Source organism: Oncorhynchus gorbuscha, linkage group LG18, assembly GCF_021184085.1.
Source record: "Oncorhynchus gorbuscha isolate QuinsamMale2020 ecotype Even-year linkage group LG18, OgorEven_v1.0, whole genome shotgun sequence".
NCBI classification, from domain to species: Eukaryota; Metazoa; Chordata; class Actinopteri; order Salmoniformes; family Salmonidae; genus Oncorhynchus; species Oncorhynchus gorbuscha.
The window spans coordinates 22,092,716-22,116,379 of NC_060190.1; the positions used below are offsets into that span (position 1 = coordinate 22,092,716).

At 40.2% G+C, this 23,664-nt stretch overlaps 1 protein-coding gene across 2 annotated transcripts in view; it reads left to right on the plus strand.

The window, feature by feature from the left end:
• The window catches only part of LOC124002961 (CSC1-like protein 2), a 92,247-nt gene that overhangs the window by 59,840 nt on the left and 8,743 nt on the right, over nt 1–23,664 (plus strand). Inside the window, exons 15-21 of one of the 2 annotated variants that reach the window (XM_046310829.1) lie at nt 11,699–11,703; nt 15,646–15,794; nt 16,798–16,904; nt 20,442–20,528; nt 21,332–21,397; nt 21,634–21,796; nt 21,880–21,985. In XM_046310829.1, coding sequence (XP_046166785.1) covers nt 11,699–11,703; nt 15,646–15,794; nt 16,798–16,904; nt 20,442–20,528; nt 21,332–21,397; nt 21,634–21,796; nt 21,880–21,985 — 683 coding nt within the window. Of the gene's footprint in view, nt 1–11,698; nt 11,704–15,641; nt 15,795–16,797; nt 16,905–20,441; nt 20,529–21,331; nt 21,398–21,633; nt 21,797–21,879; nt 21,986–23,664 lie in introns of both variants that reach the window. The other variant, XM_046310827.1, reaches the window with a different exon arrangement.

Below are 23,664 nucleotides of genomic sequence, written 5' to 3' on the forward strand. Positions count from 1 at the left end.
CAAGAGGAGACTAAGCATGCACCCCTGAAAGGCCCCCGTGTTGAGGGTCAGTGTGGTGGATGTGTTGTTGCCTACCCTCACCACATGGGGGCGGCCCTCAGGAAGTCCAGGATCCAGTTTCAGTGGGTGGTGTTCAGTCGCATGTTCCTTAGCTTAGTGGCGGGCTTGGGGGGCACTATGGTGTTGAATGCTGAGCTGTAGTCAACAAACAGCAATTTTCACGTAGGTGTTCCTCTTCTCCACGTGGGAAAGGGCAGTGTGGAGCGCTATAGAGATTGAGTAATCTGTGAATCTGTTGGGACGATATGCAAATTGGAGTGGGTCCAGGGTGTCTGGGATGATGTGAGCCATGACCAGCCTTTCAAAGTGTTTCATGGCTACAGATGTGAGGACTACATACAGTCTTTTAGACGAGTTACCTTGGCGTTCTTGGGCACAGGGATTATGGTGGTCTGCTTGAAACATGTTGGTATTACAGACTGGGTTAGGGAGAGGTTGAAAATGTCAGGGAAGACACTTGCCGGCTGGTCAGCACTCTGAGTATGTGTCCTGGTAATCTGTCTGTCTTGTATGTTAACCTGTTTCAGGGTCTTACTCACGTCACTGGACAAAAAGGACCCACATCAGGGGATATCTTTATCTATATATTTCCAGGTATCTGACATTTTATTAGATATAAGGAGTAGACATGCTCCACATACGCATGTTCTTCAGTTCATATACGGAGCTCGGATATCCTCCGTAATGGAAAGGTTTCTACAATCATCCAATCCCAACGTTCAAGACACACACCTGATGCTCGTGCACCCGCTTACATATTTGTTGAATATTCTATTGTTTTTTTTTTATATTTTTGACTTTACATTAACTTTTATTCAAGAGCACATAAAGAACATGTACCATACATACACAACTTATCTTTGCCGTCTTTACGAAAGAGCGTAATTACATTCCCATCTAAAGGGTACATTTAGGCTGTATAGAGCGACTATTTCAAGTCTGAATAAGTATACAAGTTGGATTAAGCCACAAAAAAACAGAAACAAAAAGCCCAGAAATGACGGAATAAGACCTGTACAATATGTCAGGAGCTCTGACCAGACACTTTCATACCTGTGCTGTCTATGTTGCAAGATTGTAATTCTCTCCATGTCAGCAAGTTCTCCGCATCGACCTAACCACATATCTTTTGAGAGTGAATGTTCATTTTTCCAGCATTTTGTTACACATTTCCTTGCTGCTGCTAAAAGATAATCTATACATTTAAGTGGAGAGGATTGGAGTATATCCAGGAGATGACATGGGTCTGGTTGAATAATAATACCTATGATGTCCTGAATAACATGGAGAATTTCAGACCAAAAATACTGGATTTTGCCTAAATTGCCTAAATATATGTGAGAAAGTACCTATTTGTCCACACTGCCGCCAACACTTAGCAGATATTCCTTTTTTCATGTTATTAAGTTTTTATCAGGTCTCAAAAAAATAACAATGTAGTACTTGGAATTGAAACTCCCTTGTTCGTTTACATGTAGTGGCTCTCCCAGCTTTCCACTGATATCTGCACCTGTAATTCAACCTGCCACGTGTTCCTAAGATTATCTAAAGATGATATTTGCATGTTAGGTATATTGTGATAAAAATGTGAAACGGTTCCAAGGTTTTCCCCTTGATGAAGTAATTCAATCATCTTGTCAATAGGCGTAATTGGCTCAGTCATTTTTTGTAACAATCCTTTTTGTTAAACAATGAATTGCCTTACTTGAAGGTACCTATAAAACTTTTTGGGGGATATAATGAATTCCACCTGGATTTCTTGAATTGATTTAAAAATTGAGCCTTTGAATAGTTGAGACAATGCTCTCTTTCTCATCCCATTCCCTAAATCCTTGGGACATAGTAGCAGGAAGAAAGGCTGGGTTGCGGAATATTGGCGAGTGTCTAGAAATGTCATTACTCAGTTTATATTGGCATTGAACCACTCTCCATGTCCTCAATGTTAGAGTAATAATTGCGTTTAATCCTGTCAATAGAAATAGGGTCTGCTATAAAGAGATGACAATGTAAAGGCATTTCACAATATTGACTCTCAATTTCAATCCATGACAAATCCTTTGGTTGTTGAATCCGTGATGCTATGTGATTAAGTTGTGCTGCGCAGTAATATGATTTAATGTTAGGAAGGCCAAGCCCACCCAGTTTTTTGAATAGCTGTAGTTTTTTAATACGAGCCTCTTTATTTTCCCTTAAAAATGTGCCTATTGCTGCATTTAGTCAAGTAAAGGTTTTAGCAGGGATTTTAACAGGATGCATTGAAAACGGATAAACCAGTCTTGGTAAGACGTTCATTTTCACTGAAGCAACCTGACCTGCTAGACATATAGGGAGAGGCATCCAATGGTCTAGATCTTCAGTGATTTGACTAATCACAGGGGGGGTAGTTCAAAGCATATAGTTTCCCATAGTCTGATGAAATCCGAGGGCCAAGTAACGCATGCTTGTATCAGTCCACTTAAATTCATAGTTGTCTTTGATACTTGAGGGTGCATCACCAAATGTCACCATAGCAATAGTTTTACCAACGTTAATGTTATAGGCTGATGTAGCACCATATTAACCTATTCATTTGAATATATTTGGAATCGTTGTCTCAGCATCTGTTATGTACAGGATGACATCGTCTGCATATAGAGATATCTTGGTTCATTTGGCCCCACCTGGAGACCATGAATGTTTATGGCGTTTCAGATAGCTAGTGCCAGAGGTTCTATACTAAGGGCAAATCAAATTGGCGAGAGACATTCTCCTTGATGATTTCCTCATTGAAGCGAAAAGGAATGTGACATATTCCCATTAGTTCTAACAGATGATTTGGGACTTGAACATATCAGTTATATCCATTTTCCAAAACTACATTTCTTTAACGTTGCTAAAAGAAAGACCCAGTCGATGCTGTCAAATGCATTTTCAGCATCGAGAGATAGTATAACTGTTTGTTTGAGTTGGGTCTTAGAGTAATTGATAATATTCAGAAATAATCTTATATTCAACGTTGAATGACGTCCTTTAATGAACCCGGTTTGATCTGGATTGATTAATTTTGTTAATTTGTTAGCTCAATTCAGTTTTTTTATATTAGTAAGGATTTTAGAGTCACAATCTAGAAAACGTACTGGTCTATGGGAACCACAGTCTAGTGGGTCTTTACCTGGCTTCTTTACAGGGTGGTGATTGCTTCACACCAAGTATCTGAATATTTATTTCACTCTAACCTCATGAAGAACCCCTCTGATCAGCGGTATTATTTCCTTACTGAAAGTTTTATAGAACTCACAGGGGAACCCATCGGGACCCGGGCACTTCCCATTTTGCATGCATCTGATGGCTGCTTCGATCTCAGAGTCAGTAATGGGGGCGTCTATCATTTCCCTATCTTCACACGATAGTTCTGGCAGCTTCAAATGTGTGTGAGAAAGTCCTCCTGAGAGGAAACATCTTTAGATGTCTTATATAGGGTCTCGTAGTACTCACTAATAAGTAACTTTGCCCTGCACAGTTCTGTTAATGAGAATACATTCAGCTGCATCCTTTTTAAGTTGTAGTGCAATAAGTTTCCCTGTTTCTTCTCCCTGAGTAGTATTTATTTTGGGCAAATTGTATAGAACCCTCTGCTTTATAAGTAAGAAGCATATTATGCTCCCCTTTCGATGCAGTCTACTGAATTAGTGTCCCCATCCCCTTGTTTCTTATGTCTGTCTTCTAATTTCTCTCTCCATCTTCTCTTCTTTTTGTATACATACTTTTTTTGCAGAGATGAAAAGGCCCTAAGATATGCCTTAGCACTCTCCTAATAAAGGGTTGGGCTGACACCTTCTGTTGAGTTAAATTCCCAAAACATTAAGTTCAGCTTGAATAACCTTTTTGAAAATGAGTTTCTCCAAGAAGAGAAGTGTTTATCCTCCACCTGTATGTATTAGGTTGTCGGCATTTTAACTTTTGTTTTAGAATAGTGTTCTACCTGATGAGCTAAGGTTTGAGTGATAAGAAAGTATATCCTAGTGTAAGTGCCATGAGGATTTAAAAAGAAAGTACAATCTTTTGTTGTTTGGTTGAACTTTCTCTAAATATCAATAAGTCCTTGTTCTTCACAGTGAAATTGAACTGCTCTAGACATTGTTTAATATGGGACCACCTGGTTGTGACTTTTACAAATTTGGAGATAATATGCAGTTAAAGCCACCTCCAACTATACAATGTGTATTTGAATGCTTAGCAATATTTAAGAAACATCTATTAATAAATTGTGGGGAATCATAAGTTAATGTGTACACATTTTCAAAAGTAATTATGCCAAATAATAGGCACTGAACAATAACAAACTTAACCTCTGAACCCAGTTACTTGATTTTAAACTGTAAAAGACGGCCTCTTATTAAACTTCTTATTAAGGATCGGTTGGAGGGCATGCAATTCAAATAAATAATCATAAATATTATGGATTTTAAACATTTAGGTAAAGAGAAGTGTCTTATATCGGCTGAAAGCTTAAATTCTTGTTAATATAAAGGCACTGTCCGATTTACAGTAGCTATTACAACAAACATTTTTCCACCGGCACAGTTTTCATACATTCACGTAATAACGCTTAAATATTCACTTTTTGAAAATCTTCCTCTTATTTATCATCCAAAGGGTCCCAGCTATAACATGTAGTGTCGTTTTGTTAGATAAAAACCTTTATATCCCCAAAAGTCTGTTTTAGTTGATGCCATCGATTTGAGTAATCCACTCGTTCAACTTGCAGAGAAAGGAATCCGAAAATCTGTTTCAACAAGTCAAAATACATTACTATTTACTCCTCAGATAACCTAAAATGTAATCAAACTATAATATTTATTTTTGAAAGAAGTTTGTTCAATAGGAAACCGATTTTAGTAGGTGCTAATCTCTTTATGCTTCGCAAACACAAATTTCCAAGACTGTGTCCCTCTACTAAAAGTGTTATTTCCTATTCGTTTTTGAAGTTACAATCCTGAAACCTTGAACATAGACTGTTGACACCATGTGGAAGCCATAGGAATTGCATCCAGGGAGCTAATTCACAATATGACATTTCTCTTGCATTGCATGGTCTCTCTCAAAAAAATAAAATCAGGCAGGAAGTGAAGAAAAAGGGGCCTAGCCCTAATATACAAACACCTATTGTTTTTGTGGAAGAGTGAGAGGAGAAAAAAGTCTGACCTACCCATTCCTGTTTAAGCTTTTTTGTGCTCCTCATCTGATAAGTGTGTCTCCTGGAGGAGGGCAATGTCACAATCCATTTGTTTTAGCTGTGTCAATATTTTTTACTGTTTAATCACATGGTTTAAGCCCTTCGCGTTATAAATCAAAAGTGAATTCATTGTCAGTATAAAGTGTCAATATAAAACACTACAGACCTTGATTTGAATAGACCTTTTCCTTGTACCCATATTTGCAGAAAGAAATGCTCCCTTGTTTTTAATTTCAATACAAAACACACAGAAACAACAAGAACGTCCACACAAAAACCAGTGTCTCCACTAGAACGAAGGGAGCCTGAACAGTGAAATTAAAAGTAGAACACATAAGACTGCTACACTCCTGGGTTGCAGATCTTGGTGGTGTTCTTTAAACAAGGGGGGTTATTCACGAGACCCAGTACCGGGGCAATTGTAGAAACTAAGTGATATTTCGGCCTATATTATATCTGACCTAATATTTATCACTTGACAATTTCACTTCAGCGACCTACCATTTAAGAGTAGCCTGGATGCAAAAATAAATAAATAATCAACAAAAAAAGGGGAGAGGCCCATAAACAAACCCTCGTTTATTTATTTTTTACCTTTACTTAACTAGGCAAGTCAGTTAAGAACAAATTCTTATTTACAATGACAGCTTACAGAAACAATGACAGCTTGCACTCCATTATAAACTATGAAATATAGCCCCATAGCCTATTAAATGTTTTTCCAACTCAAATAATATTAGTAGATAAGAAAACGCAAAAATAAATCAATAAGAAAATAAATACATTAGCCTGCCCACATATTCTTCTATGACTGTATCTCCTTCTAAAGCAGGCTTTCCTAAACAGTAAGGGTTAAAGGCTGGAAAAAACATTCAATGCATCCAAAAGCATTGTTTAAATAAATAAAGGATTAGCAATTTTTGTTAATATTTTGACTAACCTATACTTGGGTAGCCTATATGTAATTGCCATAAACAATGTAAAACATTGATAATCTTTACTCTTTAGCCTATTAAAAGAGAAAGTGGGAATGAGAAAATCAGGCTATTCTGTTTATTCCAGATTGAATAATTACCTCCATCCCAGCAAACTGTAGGTCAAAGATTTATGAATTAGTCCAGCAGTATGATCCCAGTTATGAGCATAAATCCAGGTAGTTTCAAGTCCTTAAGAAGGGGTTGCTTCAGTAGTCAATGTGGACAGGACATTGTCCCGCGGTAGATTTAGGCTACTTCTTTGGCCTTGAGTCCTTCTCTCTCACTCCTTCTGGGCCCAACCATTTGCCACGTAGTCTGCAAACTTTTCCGGACCCTGTCCTCTGCTCTGTAATCCCAATGTAGTGCAGGAAGGACTCGGCAGGCACAGAATCAAAGATGTGGTTGATGCGCAGGGAACATCAGAGAGTACGTGATGTTTTTGGCTGCCAATTCTCTCTTGATTCTGTCGTAATATTTTCTCTTCTGCAATAGCTCTGAAGAATAGTCATTGAAGATAGATATGCGTTTGTCTTTGTAGAATAGGTCTCCCTTGGTTCTCGACAGCTGCATTATATCCTGTTTTGTTTCGAAGTTGACAAGGCACACGGTGATAGCGCTTGGGCCTCTGTGTCTCCTTCTCTCTGGGCCTGCTCTGGGCTGCAGGTGTAGTTCTGTGGGTCCTCTCTATGACCAAAGGTGTAGCAGTATCGATGTCCAAAACCTCCCTTACCATCTTGTAGACATTTTCTGCCCCCTTTCTGCATTGGTTTTGACCCCAAAAATTTGAATATTATTACGACGAAAAAGTTTTCCAACAAGTCTCCTTTTCTAATTCCTAACTAGCCCATCAGGTAGCTAATAGCCTGGTAATGTATTACCCGTTTATCATTTTTCTCTAGAGTAGCCTTCGTGCCATTGATAGTGATTTGCATTTTGCATAGGGAGGTGGCTGTTTCTCGTCTAAATAACTTCTGCCATGAGAGATGAATCTCCGGCCATCTCTGTTTCGGCTGTGATGGCGAACTCTAACACCTCGTGGAGTTGGGCTCGGTGAGCGACTTAATCTGCTACGTTCACCGTGTTTAGCTTCTCTTTGATGCCGTTTTCACTTGAATATTTATCCTTACTCATTGTCAGTCCGATTTAGGTCAAATATGTACTTTTAACTAGTGAAGTTTAATTTAGGCCAAAATTGTTACAGAGCTTGATCAGCAAACAGCCTTTCCCCAGAATTCCATGCAAGATCCTCTTGTAGAATATTCTGACTCCGGAAAGGGGTATGTGTCACCATGCTGACATACTGTGTCTAATCCTTTATACTAAGGCATGAAGGAATCCACATATTTTCTGAAATGTATCATATCTGTTAGGCTTGGGCGGTATACCGTTAACACCGTTTATTGGCATATTTGGAAATAGCCACAGGATGTTTTTTCAAAACAATTTCTTAAAGTTTTTTTATAAATGTTAATATTTGTTGCCACTTAAGTAAATACCTGCAGTCGACTTGTGAAATAAGTTAGGTCAAATGAAGAATGCAATCTTTATCTCCCATCACATAATTTTGCATGATGAAGTTTACCGGTAGTCCCGGTTGTTTACAACTATGACAGACCTGAGCCTTGTGGGTCACTCACTGTTGTGCAGCACATGCCAGGTGATATATACTTAACAAAAATATGAACTTAATATGCAACGGTTTTACTGAGTTACAATTCATATAAGGAAATCAGTTAATTGAAATAAATGAGGCACCTAATCTTATTATTATTATTTGTTACCCCTTTTTTCCTCTCCAATTTGTGGTATCCAATTGGTAGTTATAGTCTTGTCTCATCGCTGCAACTCCCGTATGGACTCAGGAGAGGCGAATGTTGAGAGCCGTGTGTCCTCCAAAACACAATCAAACCAAGCCGCACTGCTTCTTGACACAATGCTTAACCCGGATTCCAGCTGCACCAATGTGTGGAAGGAAACACTGTACATCTGGTGACCGTGTCAGTGTGCACTGCCGCCGGCCGGCCACAGGAGTCGCTAGTCCACGAGGGGACAAGGACATCCCTACCGGCCAAACCCTCCCCTAACCTGAGCGACGCTGGGCCAATTATTTAGACAAAAGAAAAAAGCTCACTAACAAGGATGTAAACACATCTGTGCACAACATTTGTGAGAAGTAAACTTTTTGTGCATATGGACATTTTCTGGAATCTTTTATTTCAGCTCATGAAAAATGGGACCAAGATTTTACATATTTTTGTTCAGTATAGTAACAGTATGGAATTGAAATGTTGGAAGTTAAATATCCTATAACTATTAACTGTCTAAAATGTGCTAAATGTTCTGCAGTTGTGCATTTGGTTTGCTAATTTAGTAGCTATCTAGCTAAGTGGTTAGCTTCTTTCAAAATCAAGTTAAGCTTGGTAACAGAGAATCCCCTCCTGATGTCTGATATTTGTTTTGTGCATGCAGCAAACTGTGAGTAGCATGTGTTAGTTAGTTGTGTAACTTTATGAGCTGAGATGTCTGTCCTACAATAACTTTAGGTCAGAGATGATACAATTTCCGCAAAGCGATCATTAGCATTTAGTTAGCATTCTCTATGGGATGTTACATGTACTTTTTAGCATTGCTAACCGTCAGATTACAATAGCACCCCTTGCGTTCAGTGCCAGTATTACAGAGTAACCCTTTATGGGACAAGGTCGGTATGAAGGTATGACAATCTGGATATCGCCTAAGCCTAATATCTGTAGTCATTACCAGATCATTTGCTTGTCATTCATATTTTTTTTAAACTATTTCAATACATTTCCTTGCATAATATGTAATATTCATCCTAGTATGTCTGATCGAACCTGGGCTAAATCCTCCTCATGACAGGTCCAGCGCCCAAATTATAAATCAGTGTGGTTCTTAACAAGAAGGTGACATATCTGAGCATTCATTTTCACCATATTCAGTAGTAGACTATACAAGACACAGAAAGGCAAACATTGTCATATTTCATCCAAGTTGCTATTTCCAAAGCATATCTCTGTTATTTCTGTAAAAAAATTAAAAAATCTGCATAGCAAATCCAGAACTCCAATCACAACACATATTGCATTTTCTGGAAATATTCAAACGTAGGCCAATCTTTGCTAACTGTTTGTTTATTTATTTAACATAAAATAAAACACCCTCAATACTCCTGCCTGCCCTGTTTTGATATGGACGATGGGTGCAGATTGAGTCACCAGCTGTGGTCCCTCAAAGTCCAGACACAACATGGTGGTAGTATTGGTTTGTAATCCACTCAACTGTCAATGCATAAATCATTAATCAAAATTGTCAATGTTGCAAGAACATATTGTCCATTCACATAACCATACCACAAGGTAGCTACTCTACCTGCTTCATTCTTGACGAGAAGATTAACTGGAATAAGCCAACTAGCCAGGTTGCTAGCTTATATTGACCAGTAATACAAAATCTGCCTAAACATTTTAAAATGTTAGCTGTCAGCTTGAGGCTTGATGGGGATAAATAAAAAAAATCCCGGAAGAGAAGGCAATTTCTTAATTAGTTAGCTGGCTAAGCTACCAGTTAGCGTTTAACGTAAACTCACTCACTTTTGTACATCGCCTTGGTCTGTACAATTGACCTTATTTTAGCACCCCAAAAACGTAATACTTCCAGATCAACTGTGTTGTCAATACCATTGTAAAAGCACAATTTCTCCCCTTTCCAACAGAATCAATTGCATGACCCCCACGCTGCCCATTTCTGCATGATTCAAGAAGGCAATGAGCCACGTCGGGTCTTTTTAAAAATGGCGGGTGGGGAAGCGAAACTAATGCGTTATAGTGAGAAGGAGAGATGTTGTGTGGGAAAATTGCTTTTTTTCACTAGATCTGTCCAACGAATCACCTTATCGCTTCTAAAATGTAAATAATACGCTATAAAGAGTTTATATAATATGACATTACATACCTATTTGAGAAGGATGATCGCTTGTAGTGATGACGCATAAAATGACTAGGTACACCCGTCACAGTCCATTTCTTGTTTTAAAATTATGAGAGAAGTGCTACACCTGGTGGAGAGAGATTGTAAGACAGAAATGGTTGCTTTATGCGTGCTGTACGTTACAGCATGACACGTTTTTTTCAACTTTTTTCCAATAGTATAGAGCTATTACCATGTCTATCAACGCTTGAATAGAAACGTAGTTCACACCCCAGATTTTGAAGTCAACACAGTCGCTACAGTCCCATTCGTTTTCTTTGTAGCCTCGTTTGAATGTTGCGGTTGCGCACATTTGTACAGAATGGGGTGAGTTTACGTTTCCCACCTAGCTAGCTACTGCTGCGGGCCAAATTTAGCTGACGTTCCTGATTCTAGTTACTAAGATAACAAAACATCCTAAATTAGATACTCACTTTGGGGCGGCAGCGTAGCCTAGTGGTTAGAGCGTTGGACTAGTAACCGGATGGTTGCAAGTTCAAACCCCCGAGCTGACAAGGTACAAATCTGTCGTTCTGCCCCTGAACGACAGATTTGGCCGTCATTGAAAATAAGAATTTGTTCTTAACTGACTTGCCTAGTTAAATAAAGGTGAAATAAATAAAAATAAATAAAAAATAAAAATAAAGAAAAAGAAAAACTTTAGCTTTAACTTCTTTGGGGTATTTTTGGAACAGCTTCTCACTTTATTTTTTCTCACTTTATTTATCCAGTTGTCAGTTTGACCACACCGTTAACACACTTATTTGTGGCACCCAAATTCCAAAATGACAGTTGGAACTTGTTGCTAGGCTACCAGTTAGTGATTTTAGCCTGCAGTTTATGCGCACCTTTATCAAGAGGCAATATCAAAATTATAGCTGGTTTCTGAAAGAATGATATGGTTTAATATTTGTCGAATTATTGATCAAGTCCTCAAATATGCATCAGAAATGTTCCTTATTTAGCATAGTAAAATGCATAGCAAGATCCTGATATGGACCTCAGTCAAGAGCATATGCTTTGTATGTACTGAGAAAATATGCTTTGCAGGCCTACTGTCAATATTTGTCATCATATAGAGAAAATAAGATATCCACAGGTCATCATATAGACAAAATAAGATATTCACAGGTCTATCTCAGGATATCTAATGAGTCAATATCCTGCCATACCATTTATGATATCCGGAGGGAATCTAAACATTATTTGTGCGTGAAAGAAATATTAATTTCATATTCGTCAAATTATTGAGCATGTGCTTAAAACTCATGCATCAGAAATCATGCTGTAGCAATCACCTCAGCCAAGAGAAGCATATCTGGAATCAATAGATCTTCATATTTTGAATGTGCTGAGAAAACAGATAGGCAATGTATACAGTCAGTATTTGTAAAAACAAAGAGAGAAAATAGGATTTCACATATCTCAGGATATTGAATGAGTCCATATCCGGCCATAGGAAATGTCCATGTGTGATATGCAGCGTAATCCCAATATCATATGTCTAATAGCCACATCTGGATTCAGACTTTTTCAGGATATGGTACATATCCACAAAACTCAAAATATACTTTGGAAAAGGTCTTTATTCTCTAGAATATAAATGTGTCATTTAAAGAGATCCCCTGATATGGACAGTAAAACGCCCAGTGCATTGGCTTCGGAGAGTGTGATCACACAGTCATCGAGAACAGCTGGTTCTCTCATGCATCGTTCAGTGTTGCTTGACTCGAAGTAAGAATAGAAGGCATTTCGCTAGACTGGTAGACTCGAATCACTGGGCAGCTCGTGGCTTGGTTTCCCTTTGTAATCCTTGATAGAATGCAAGCCCTACTACATCTGACGAGCATCGTAGCCGGTGTAGTAGGATTTGATCTTAGTCCTGTATTGACACCTTGCCTGTTTGATCTTCGGTGGGCGTAGCATGATTTCTTATAAACATGCAGATTAGTGTCCAGCTCCTAGAAAGAGGCGACTGTAGCCTTTAGCTCAGTGTGGATGTTTGCTGTAATCCATGGCTTCTGATTGGGATATGTACGCATGGTCACTCTGAGGACCAGAGGAGGCTGGTGGGAGGAGCTAAAGGAGGACCGGCTCCTTGTAATGGCTGGAATGGAACTGTATCAAACATATGGACGCATATGCTTGACTCCATTCCAATAAATTAATTCCAGTCATTACAATGAGCCTGACCTCCTATAGCTCCCCCCACCAGCCTCCACTGGTGAGGATGTCGTTGTAGATTCACTTATTAATGAAGGCGATGACTGTTGTAAACTCTTCAGTGCCATCGGATGAATCCCGGGACACATTCCGCTGTGTGCTAGTGAAACAATCCTGTAACTTAGCATCCGCTTCATCAGACCACTTCTGTATTAAGTGCTTCACTGGAACTTCCTGATTTAAAGTCTTGCTTGTAAGCAGGAATCAGGAGGATAGAGATTGCCAAATGGAGGGTGAGGGAGAGCTTTGTATGTGTCTCTGTGTGTGGAGTAAAGGTGATCTAGAGTTTTTTTTACCTCTAGTTGCACCGGTGACATGCTGGTAAAAATGAGGTAAAACTAATTTCAGTTTTCCTGCATTAAAATAACCGGCCACTAGGAGCGCCGCCTCTGGATGAGCATTTTCTTGTTTGCTTATGGCCCTATACAGCTCGTTGAGTGTGGGTTTAGTGCCAGCCAGCATCAGTTTGTGGTGGTAAATAGACAGATTTTAAATATATAGATCATAAAAGTGGTTCCCAAGCTTTTCATAGTCCCGTACCCCTTCAAACATTCAACCTCCAGCTGCATACCCCTTCTAGCACCAGGGTCAGCACACTCTCAAAAAAATGTTTGGGTCATGATTGTAAGCCTGCCACGCACACACACTATACAATACATTTATTAAACATAATAATGAGTGAGTTTTTGTCACAACCTGGCTTGTGGGAAGTGACAAAGTGCTTTTATAGTACCAGGCTATAAATAGTCATCAATAATTTTGCTCTTTATTTAACCATCCTTACATAAAAACCTTATTTGTTCATCAAATTGTGAATAACTCACCACAGGTTAATAAGAAGGGTGTGCTTGAAAGGATACACACAACTATGCAATGTTGTATTTGAGAGAGACTCATTCTGAAATCATTTTCCACACACTGTGCCTGTATTTAGTTTTCATGCCAGTGAGGGCTGAGAATCCACTCTCACATAGGTACGTGTTTGCAAAGGCCATCTGTATCTTAACAGCACGATTCGCCAAGGCAGGATACTCTGAGCGCAGCCCAATCCATAAATCTGTCAGTGCCTTCTGATTAAATTCCATTTTCACAGAACCGCTTGTTGCAATTTCGATGAGGCTCTTGTTCAGATATCGGTAAGTGGACTGGAGGCAGGGCTTGAAAAGTATAACGAATCCAGTTAATTGTGTCATCCGTTTTGGGAAAATACCTGCGTAATAGGGCATCCAAATCACTCCGGTGCTTCGCTATATCACATTTGACATTGTCCGTAAGCTTGAGTTCATTTGAACACAAAAATCATACAATGATGGAAAGACCTGTGTGTTGTCCTTGTTAATGCAGACAGAGAAGAGCTCCAACTTCTTAAGCATAGCCTCAGTCTTGTCCCGCGCATTTAATATAGTTGCAGAGTCCCTGTAATCCTACATTCAGATCATTCAGGCAAGAAAAAACATCACCTAGATAGGCCAGTCATGTCAGAATTTCGTCATCATGCAAGCCGTCAGACAGGTGAAAATTATGGTCGGTAAAATAACCTTTAAGCTCGTCTCTCAATTTAAAAAATAGTGTCAATACTTTGTCCCTTGATAACCAGCGCACATCTGTATTTTGTAAAAGCGTTACATGGCCGCTGCCCATATCATTGCATAGTGCAGAAAATACACGAGTTCAGGGGCCTTGCTTTAACAACGTTAACCATTTTTCACTGTAGTGTCCAAATGTCTTTCAAGCTGTCAGTCATTCCCTTAGCAGCAAGAGTACCTCGGTGGATGCTGCAGTGTAGGTGGATTCTGCAGTGTACCCAAGTAGCGTCGGGAGCAACTGCTTGCACGCGCTTTACTACTTCACTATGTCTCCCTGTCATGGCTTTTGTACCATCAGTACAGATAATAACATGAGCATCAGCTACGTTTGGCAATATACGGACCGTTTGTGCAATTCCCGCAAGAGAGTGAGGGTTAATGTGATTTGAATGTTAGTTATTTGACTAGCCTACCTGTATTTGACATTGTGTTCTTATTTCGCCCTACACTCGATGGTTTATTTATTATTTTTGGCAGTGAAACGAGACTACTCAGGCGAGGGTGAAAAACACCTCACCCAAATGTATTTCCCAGTTGGAAAATATAAATGGACTGTTTGAAAATGTGAAGGAAGAAAAAGGAAAATAAATGCCTAATTTAAAAAAATTATATTTTTTATTATTTAAATATTTTATTTGACGTTCCCCAGTTTGGGAATACCTGGTCTACAGCTTATCATGAGGTATTCTCATTCAGGCGAGCATACCTGCCATAGGGGCGGCAGCGTAGCCTAGTGGTTAGAGCGTTGGACTAGTAACCGGACTAGTAACTGGAAGGTTGCGAGTTCAAACCCCCGAGCCTACAAGGTACAAATCTGTCGTTCCGCCCCTAACAGGCAGTTAACCCACTGTTCCCAGGCCGTCATTGAAAATAAGAATATGTTCTTAACTGACTTGCCTGGTTTAATAAAGGTAAAATTTAAAAAATATATAGAAAAAAATATCCACGACTCGGAGAAACGTAGGATATTAGATTTCTTCAGATCATGTTGATATGATAGTCTCCAACGTAGCTTGTCCAGTTTTTTTCTCCAGTTATTGCACATTCACCAATAGAACAGAGGGTAGAGGTTTATCCACTCGTCGTCAGGTATCCCACATGCCAGTCAGCGTTAGACTGCCTCTTCCTTTTTCAAATGTCTGTGGTTTGGGCCTGTCCTTCGTCACCGACTCATTGAAGTAGAAATCCTCCTCCAAATCGAGGATCGTTGTTCTGATATCCAGAAGCTCTTTCGGTCATAGGAAACTATGGCGGTAACCTCTACCAAAAAGTTAAGATCAACAAAAAATTCTTATAATAATGGCACAATTGTTCAGCGCCCATAAAACAGAATAATAGTATGTGCCTGTGCACACGGGTGTGAATTTTGGTCGATAGATTTGATATCAACAAATCTTATGATTGTATTGACATCTTTTAAGTGATGAACAAAACTAGTGTTATATTTTTCTTTTGTATTTGTATTACCTTACCAGAAGGTATTGTATTAAGTCTGATATGAAGGTAACACTTTAATGTTCATATTGGGATGACTTGTTTAAATGTTGTATGATTTACAAATGATCTCTGTGTCTATCCACTTCTCTCTGACAGGGAGCACTTATGGTTGGGGGCGTTTCCTGGTGGATTCGCTGCTTCATCATCAACTGCATCCTTTTCCTCCTGCTCTTCTTTCTCACCACCCCCGCCATCATTATCTCCACGATGGACAAGTTTAACGTCACCAAGCCTGTGGAGTATCTCAATGTAAGGACATCTTCGATATCCCCCCCAATGTATTTCACTACATATCAAAGGTTTTGTCGTGGCCTGGCTGGTCTAGTAGCCTCTGCTACACAGGTCCTCAGTATCGGCATGGGTTCGAATCCAGCCTTCTGTCCTTTGATTACAACCTTTCTCTATCTTTCCCCACTGTTGTTCTCTCCCACTATATGTTCAATCTGAAAATATGTATTATTTTTTTTAAGGCTTTGTCAACTGAAACTTAAATTGATTATACGTTGACATAATGAAAGAAAATTATGCACTGTGAATTTGCTAGTACGCCCTTGTACAGGGCCATTTATTCCAGTCCTAGAAAGCCATATCACTGCTAGTTTTCTTTTCTACTTGTTTGTTAATTGAATGTCATTGATTGACCAGAGTTAATCTGGGTTGTGTTTATTAGGGCAGTGGTTCTTAAACCCCCAGCCGTTCCATGTATTTGATATATTCCAGAGCTTGCAAACCTGATTCAACTTGTCAATAATCATCAAGCCTTTGACTATGTCATTTAGGTGAGAGCTAGTTCAGGATTACACAAAGACTTTGAAAAGTCTGGGGATCCCCGAGGAGAGGTTTGAATAAACACTATTAGGGTAGACCACAAAATAAGATTTTAAGTGTTTTGCAGCGGAAAATGGAGAATTACCATTGTTATTGGTGAATTATTGGTAGTCCCTTTCCATTTAATTTCATTCCTTTAATGAACACAAACCTGCTTTCCCAGGTCTGATTCAGTCCTTGATTAGAGGGTAAAAATCAAAACCAGCAAAGCTTCTGACGTAATTTAATAGTCATACCCTGCCCTGCCTTAGCACTTTGGTCAGTGAGAATTCAGTCATTGTTCTTAGTATGGCATTATAGATTGCAGTTGGACAGAATCGAATGCTTTTTGGTACAGAGCTGAATCTGAGGGCCTTTGCGGAGCAAGGCTTTGTTGACACTTAAGGAAATGTCTGTCTTCTGTTCCCCTTTAATTTTTCTCCAGAACCCCATCATCACCCAGTTCTTCCCTACTTTGCTCCTGTGGGCTTTCTCTGCCCTGCTGCCCACCATTGTCTACTACTCTGCTTTCTTCGAGAAACACTGGACGAGGTACTGTTCACTTTCCTATCCTAACTACACTACCGGTCAAAAGTTTTAGAACACCTACTCATTCAAGGGTTTTTGTTTATTTTTTACTATTTTCTACATATTAGAATAATAGTGAAGACATCAAAACGATGAAATAACACATGTGGAATCATGTAGTAACCAAAAAAGTGTTTTATATTTGAGATCCTTCAAATAGCCACCCATTGCCTTGACGACAGCTTTGCATATTCTTGGCAGTTTCTCAAACAGCTTCATGAGGTAGTCACCTGGAATGCATTTCAATTAACAGGTGTTCCTTGTTAAAAGTTAACTTGTGGAATGTCTTTCATTCTTAATGCGTTTAAGCCAATCAATTGTGTTGTGACAAGGTAAGGGGGGAATACAGAAGATAGCCCTATTTGGTAAAATACCAAGTCCATATAATGGCAAGAACAGCTCAAATGAGCAAAGAGAAACGACAGTCCATCATTACTTTAAGACATGGTCAGTCAATCCAGAAAATGTCAAGAACTTTTCAAGTTTCTTAAAGTACAGTCGTAAAAGCCATCAAGTGCTATGAGGAAACTGGCTGTGATGACTGCCACATGAAAGGAAGACCCAGAGTTACCTCTGCTGCATAGGCTAAGTTCATTAGATTTAACTGCACCTCAGATTGCAGCCCAAATAAATGCTTCACAGAGTTCAAGTAACACACATCTCAACATCAACTGTTCAGAGGAGACTGTGTGAAGCAGGCCTTCATTCTCAAATTGCTGCAAAGAAACCACTACTAAAGGACACCAATGAGAAGAAGAGACTTGTTTCAGCCAAGAAACACGAGCAATGGACATTAGACTGGCGGAAATGTGTTCTTTGGTCTGGAGTCCAAATTGGAGATTTTTCGTTTCCAACTGCGGTGTCTTTGAGATGCGGTGTGGGTGAACCAATGTATTTCCCAATGTAAAGCATGGAGAAGGAGGTGTTATGGTGACACTGTCTGATTTATTTAGAATTCAAGGCACACTTAACCAGCATGGCTACCACAGCATTCTGCAGTGATACGCCATCCCATCTGGTTTGCGCTTAGTGGGACTAGAATTTGTTTTTTAACAGAACAATGACCCAACACGCCTCCTGGCTGTGTAAGGGCTATTTTACCAACACAGAGAGTGGTGGAGTGCTGTACCAGATGACCTGGCCTCCACAATCCCTCGACCTCAACCAAATTGAGATGGTTTGGGATGAGTCGGACCTCAGACTAAAGAAAAAGCAGCCAACAAGTGCTCAGCATATGTGGGAACTCCTTCAAGACTGTTGGAAATGCATTCCAGGTGAAGCTGGTTGAGAGAATGCCAAGAGTGTGCAAAGCTGTCAAGGCAAAGGGTGGCTATTTGAAGAATTTCACATACACTGCTCAAAAAATAAAGGGAACACTTAAACAACACAATGTAACTCCAGGTCAATCACACTTCTGTGAAATAAAACTGTCCACTTAGGAAGCAACACTGATTGACAATAAATGTCACATGCTGTTGTGCAAATGGAATAGACAACAGGTGGAAATTATAGGCAATTAGCAAGACACCCCCAATAAAGGAGTGGTTCTGCAGGTGGTGACCACAGACCACTTCTCAGTTCCTATGCTTCCTGGCTGATGTTTTGCTCACTTTTGAATGCTGGCGGTGCTTTCACTCTAGTGGTAGCATGAGACGGAGTCTACAACCCACACAACAAGTGGCTCAGGTAGTGCAGCTCATCCAGGATGGCACATCAATGCGAGCTGTGGCAAGAAGGTTTGCTGTGTCTGTCAGCATAGTGTCCAGAGCATGGAGGCGCTACCAGGAGACAGGCCAGTACATCAGGAGACGTGGAGGAGGCCGTAGGAGGGAAACAACCCAGCAGCAGCATCGCTACCTCCGCCTTTGTGCAAGGAGGAGCAGGAGGAGCACTGCCAGAGCACTGCAAATGACCTCCAGGAGGCCATATCATTTAGCTTACTCTGTCTGGACTCCAGAGTAAGTAATCAGTCAATCAAATGTATTTATAAAGCCCTTTTTACATCAGCCGATGTCACAAAGTGCTATACAGAAACCCAGCCTAAAACCCCAAACAATGCAGATGTAGCCTTGCACAAGCTAATGAGAGCCGTAGCTGCTCATAGGGTAGGAGCCAAACTCCTGTTTCTGTAGCGCGAGTCTGGACAGGACGCTAGTCTAGCACAGGGCCTTACCCCCAATCTACAGCATCTTAATGCTGAGTGCCAAGCAGAGATGCATCAGGTCCATTTTTTACACTCTTTGGTTTATCTCAGCCAGGGATTGAACTCACAACCTTCCAATCTCAGTTCAGACACTAACCACAAGCCAACTGCGTTGACTCCAGAGTAGTGACATATATCCCTTGTTGATATTGGCTACTAAAATGAATGACCTTCCGATCCATGCAGGTGTAAAGAGCAGTTTATGCGTCACGGTTTATGGCTGTAATGACAGGCTACACATGCATGCATGTGTGTGCGTGGGGGGTTGCACCACTCCTTTTTGGGGGTCGCGGGTCAAAAAGTTTGAAAACCACTGGGATGATAGTGGCAACAAACAGTTGGGTTGGATATAGTAATGGTAGGCTTCAGTATTTCTTACAACATTCTATTTTGACTGGAATTGTGTTGGTAATTGATAATAGTGCAGCATTTATTCCAGTTCAAAATAGTTGATCAAAATACTTTTTGCCTCATCTGGTAATGATTACTCAAATCATCTGGTAATGATTGCTGGTAATGATTGCTCAAAAAGTCTGACCGCAGAGAAGCTATTTTGGTTCTTTTTGATCATTTTATTTTAGCCACTGTTACCCAGAAATGATTTGGTATCGAGATAAAACGACTACATTGGACCTTTAAGAGTACATGTGGCCATTAAAGTTATGTTCTGAGAGATCTTTAATTCCAACAGCTCTTTGTGCAGATGTGTTGTTGACAATGGGGAATCACCGACATTTATGGGAGGGGTTTCTTACAGTTGACCTATGTTATTTCCACTTGATTTGGGGTTTTCCAAAGATCACACACACTTAAATTAGTATAATTGTAGAGATGAGGACCGCTATTCTGATTACCGATGGCTTTCTGGCGCTCGCGGCTGCCGGGGCATCACCCGAGTGGGTGCTACAAATTAGTAGTGAAGAGGAGTAGCTACCTACAGAGTCCACAAGGAGAGGCTGAGGACGTCGGCGACAGCGAGGTGTGCTGATGGCTGCAGACCCGTCTCTGACGCTTGTTAAAACCACTGAGATCCCTGGCTGTGACTGTGATCAAGATGCTCCCTCCACCGCTCAGACCATTCCACCTTCCTTCTTGCCTCAACTCCCTGACATTTTGATTTGAAATTGGTTGTATCATCCTATTAATTTAAATGTGTTTCTTGTATATGTTACTGTAATTTAGCTTTTAACTGCCATAGTATACGTGAAACTAAATGAAATAGACCATTATCATCATGGAAGTGATTTAATGCTCCATCAGTGACATTGGCCTTTTTCTCTTTTTTTTTTAATGGGCAGGTCGGGGGAGAACCGGACCACCATGCACAAGTGCTACACCTTCCTCATCTTCATGGTCCTCTTGCTGCCTTCACTGGGTCTTAGCAGGTACCTGTTAAACTGTGTTTTAAAGTCGCAAAACATTTCATGCAGGTCGTTAGTTATTTCAACTAAGGTAATATGCCCTGTACTTTTTAAACTAATATCCCTTATGAAATCCCTTAAAGACATGCTCTAGAACTTGGGCATCTACTAATTATTTTTTAAACCTACCACTTTGGATGTGTCAATGTGTAGTTTATGCATAATCGATGAGCAGAATTACTGTCTTCCCTCAATTAGCCACGAAGTCCCTAGTATGAAAGCGACTGTTTTTCTGGAAACTCTGCTGTGCCATTTTCCCAGAATTTTCCCCCACGTGGGTCAGTGCACATATCTGTACTTATGTGACGTAGTACGCTATTTTCATGGAACCATTTATGGCTCATGAGCGCTACTTTCATAACTACTGGCTAAAAAGTTTGGACAATGTCATTAATAAACCCAAAAACCTAACCTAACCTTTTGCCATCATAGTATACTTTTTGAAATATAACTACATGAAATTGTAAAAATAGGGGCATATCTTATGCCTGGCACCTAGAAAGAGATTGAGGTTTAGCTGTAGAAATCAGCAGGTGAAGTACAGTAGTTTCCCTTGGCCCTAGGTAGGAAGTTACAGTGCCTGGCTGTGCAAGTCCACCTTGGCCCAAAATGCCCTGTAGAGATCGATTGTTTTTGCCAAATTAGTTTATCAAATAAATGGCACATGAATAATCAACCAATATCTGCCTACGGATATCAACCAAATTATGACCTGCTCAGGAAAGCTAATTTGATTTCATTTTTTGTTGTTGTTGCTTTTAATACAGTTTGGATGTCTTCTTCCGCTGGCTGTTTGATAAGAAATTCCTTGCTGACGCCACTGTCAGATTTGAGTAAGTATTTATATTTTTATAGAAGAGATCCATTGCTGTTACAGCTGGTATTTGCCTGGTATTATGGGGAAAATATGTAGTACGTCCTGGTACTGTACTTTCAACACAATTGCTAATTACCTGGTACATAACAGCATTTCTCTCAATGAAACCAAAGCATAGTTACTGTGTGATTTGTCAGGCCATTACTCGTAAATGCCATCTAATCACACTGGTGGTGCCTCCCCCTGTATAAGGTGTGTCTTCCTCCCTGACAACGGAGCCTTCTTTGTCAACTATGTCATCGCCTCAGCGTTTATCGGTAACGCCATGGACCTGCTGCGGATTCCAGGCTTGCTCATGTATATGATCCGACTGTCCCTGGCCCGTTCCTCTGCAGAGAGGCGCAACGTAAAGAGGGTAAGAGTCCTTAAGGAATATATTGCCGCTGCCTTGCTCAAGTTCAATTGACTTTTCAATGCTGAATGTTTTCGTGTCTACAGCATCAAGCGTTTGAATTCCAGTTTGGAGCGGCCTACGCCTGGATGATGTCCGTCTTCACTGTAGTTATGACATACAGCATCACCTGTCCAATCATCGTCCCCTTTGGTGAGTCAGCCCGCCTCTCCCTAGAGAGGAAAGGGGTAAGAGGGAGAGAGTGGGGAGAGATTGAGTAGGGGAAGAGAGAGGACTACTCTCCCCTCTCTTGGGCCACCTATTGGCAGTTCTTTGTATGCATCAGAATGAATCACCAAGGAAATTGGGGAAAATTAAACTCTGCGTTATGCCTAGAACAGGCTGACCCACTCCTGGTGTGTACATACAGTATTAATACATCACTGCTGTGCATCTCTATGTTAAAGCACTGTATAGGTACAAGCCGGGTGCTTGAAACCAGAAGCGAGAGCCTGTTTAATAATATTAAACCATCTAGTGTTCAGCAAATAACAACACAATGTCATATACAGGTCGCCTAGTAAAATAATTAACATCCAATCACATTAACCGTTACTCTCTCGTAGGAATTAGCCAAACATAGCTGCTGCTCATTCTGTTTGCTCAAATGGATAAATGGTTAAAAAAAAGTAAGTCCATACATAGACATACCAGCTCACCACGTACCAACTCTCCGCAACTATATTCAATGTGCTGGACATACCAGCAGTACTACACCTGCACCTGTCGACAACACAAGTTGTTCTGCTTCATGAGCACATCCAAAGCTAGCATCAGTAATTCTACATTTGTTGTTTGCCCAGCTAGCATGGACACTGACAGTTGTGATTCTGATGCAGCTGAAGAGCTACTGCCCCCTTACCTGGGAAAGCACCAAACAACAGAATTTAATGCGTTTGAGCCAATCGCTTGTGTTGTGACAAGGTAGGGGTGGTATACAGAAGACTTTACCCTATTTGGTAAAAGACCAAGTCCATATAATGGCAAGAACAGCTCAAATAAGCAATGAGAAGCGACAGTCCATCATTAGTTTAAGACATGAAGGTCAGTCAATGTGGAACATTTTCAAGAACTTTCAAAGTTTCTTCAAGTGCAGTCGCAAAAACCGTCAAGCGCTATGACGAAACTTGCCCTCATGAGGAGCGTCACAGGAAAGGAAGACCCAGAGTTACAGCTCTGCTGCAGAGTATAAGTTCATTAGTTACTAGCCTCAGATTGCTGCCCAAAGAAATGCTTCACAGAGTTCAAGTAACACACATCTCAACATCAACTGTTCAGAGGAGACTGCGTGAGTCAGGCCTGCATGGTTGAATTGCTTTAAAGAAATCACTACTAAAGGACACCAAAAAGAAGAGATTTACTTGGGCCAAGAAACACGAGCAATGGACATTAGACCGGTGGAAATCTGTCCTTTGGTCTGATGATTCTAAATTTGAGATTTTTGGTTCCAACCACAGTGTCTTTGTGAGACGCAGAGTAGATGAACAGATGACTTCCACATGTCTGGTTCCCACCGTGAAGCATGGAGGAGGAGGTGTAATGGTGTGGGGGTGCTTTGCTGGTGACACTGTCAGTGATTTATTTAGATTTATATACCCTTGTCTACTTTAGTAAGAATGGGAACATTTGCTTTTTGGACAAAAGTGAACACACATTTATTAATTTAGTAAATACTTGTAACCCCTTCAAATCAGGAATTTAAACTGTAGCAACCCAGGTGTAATCCCCAAAGAGCAAGCACAGACCTATCTTTGGCATGGGTCCTCAGATCCTCAAAAGGTTTTACAGCTGCACATCGAGAGCATCCTGAAGGGTTACATCACTGCCTGGTA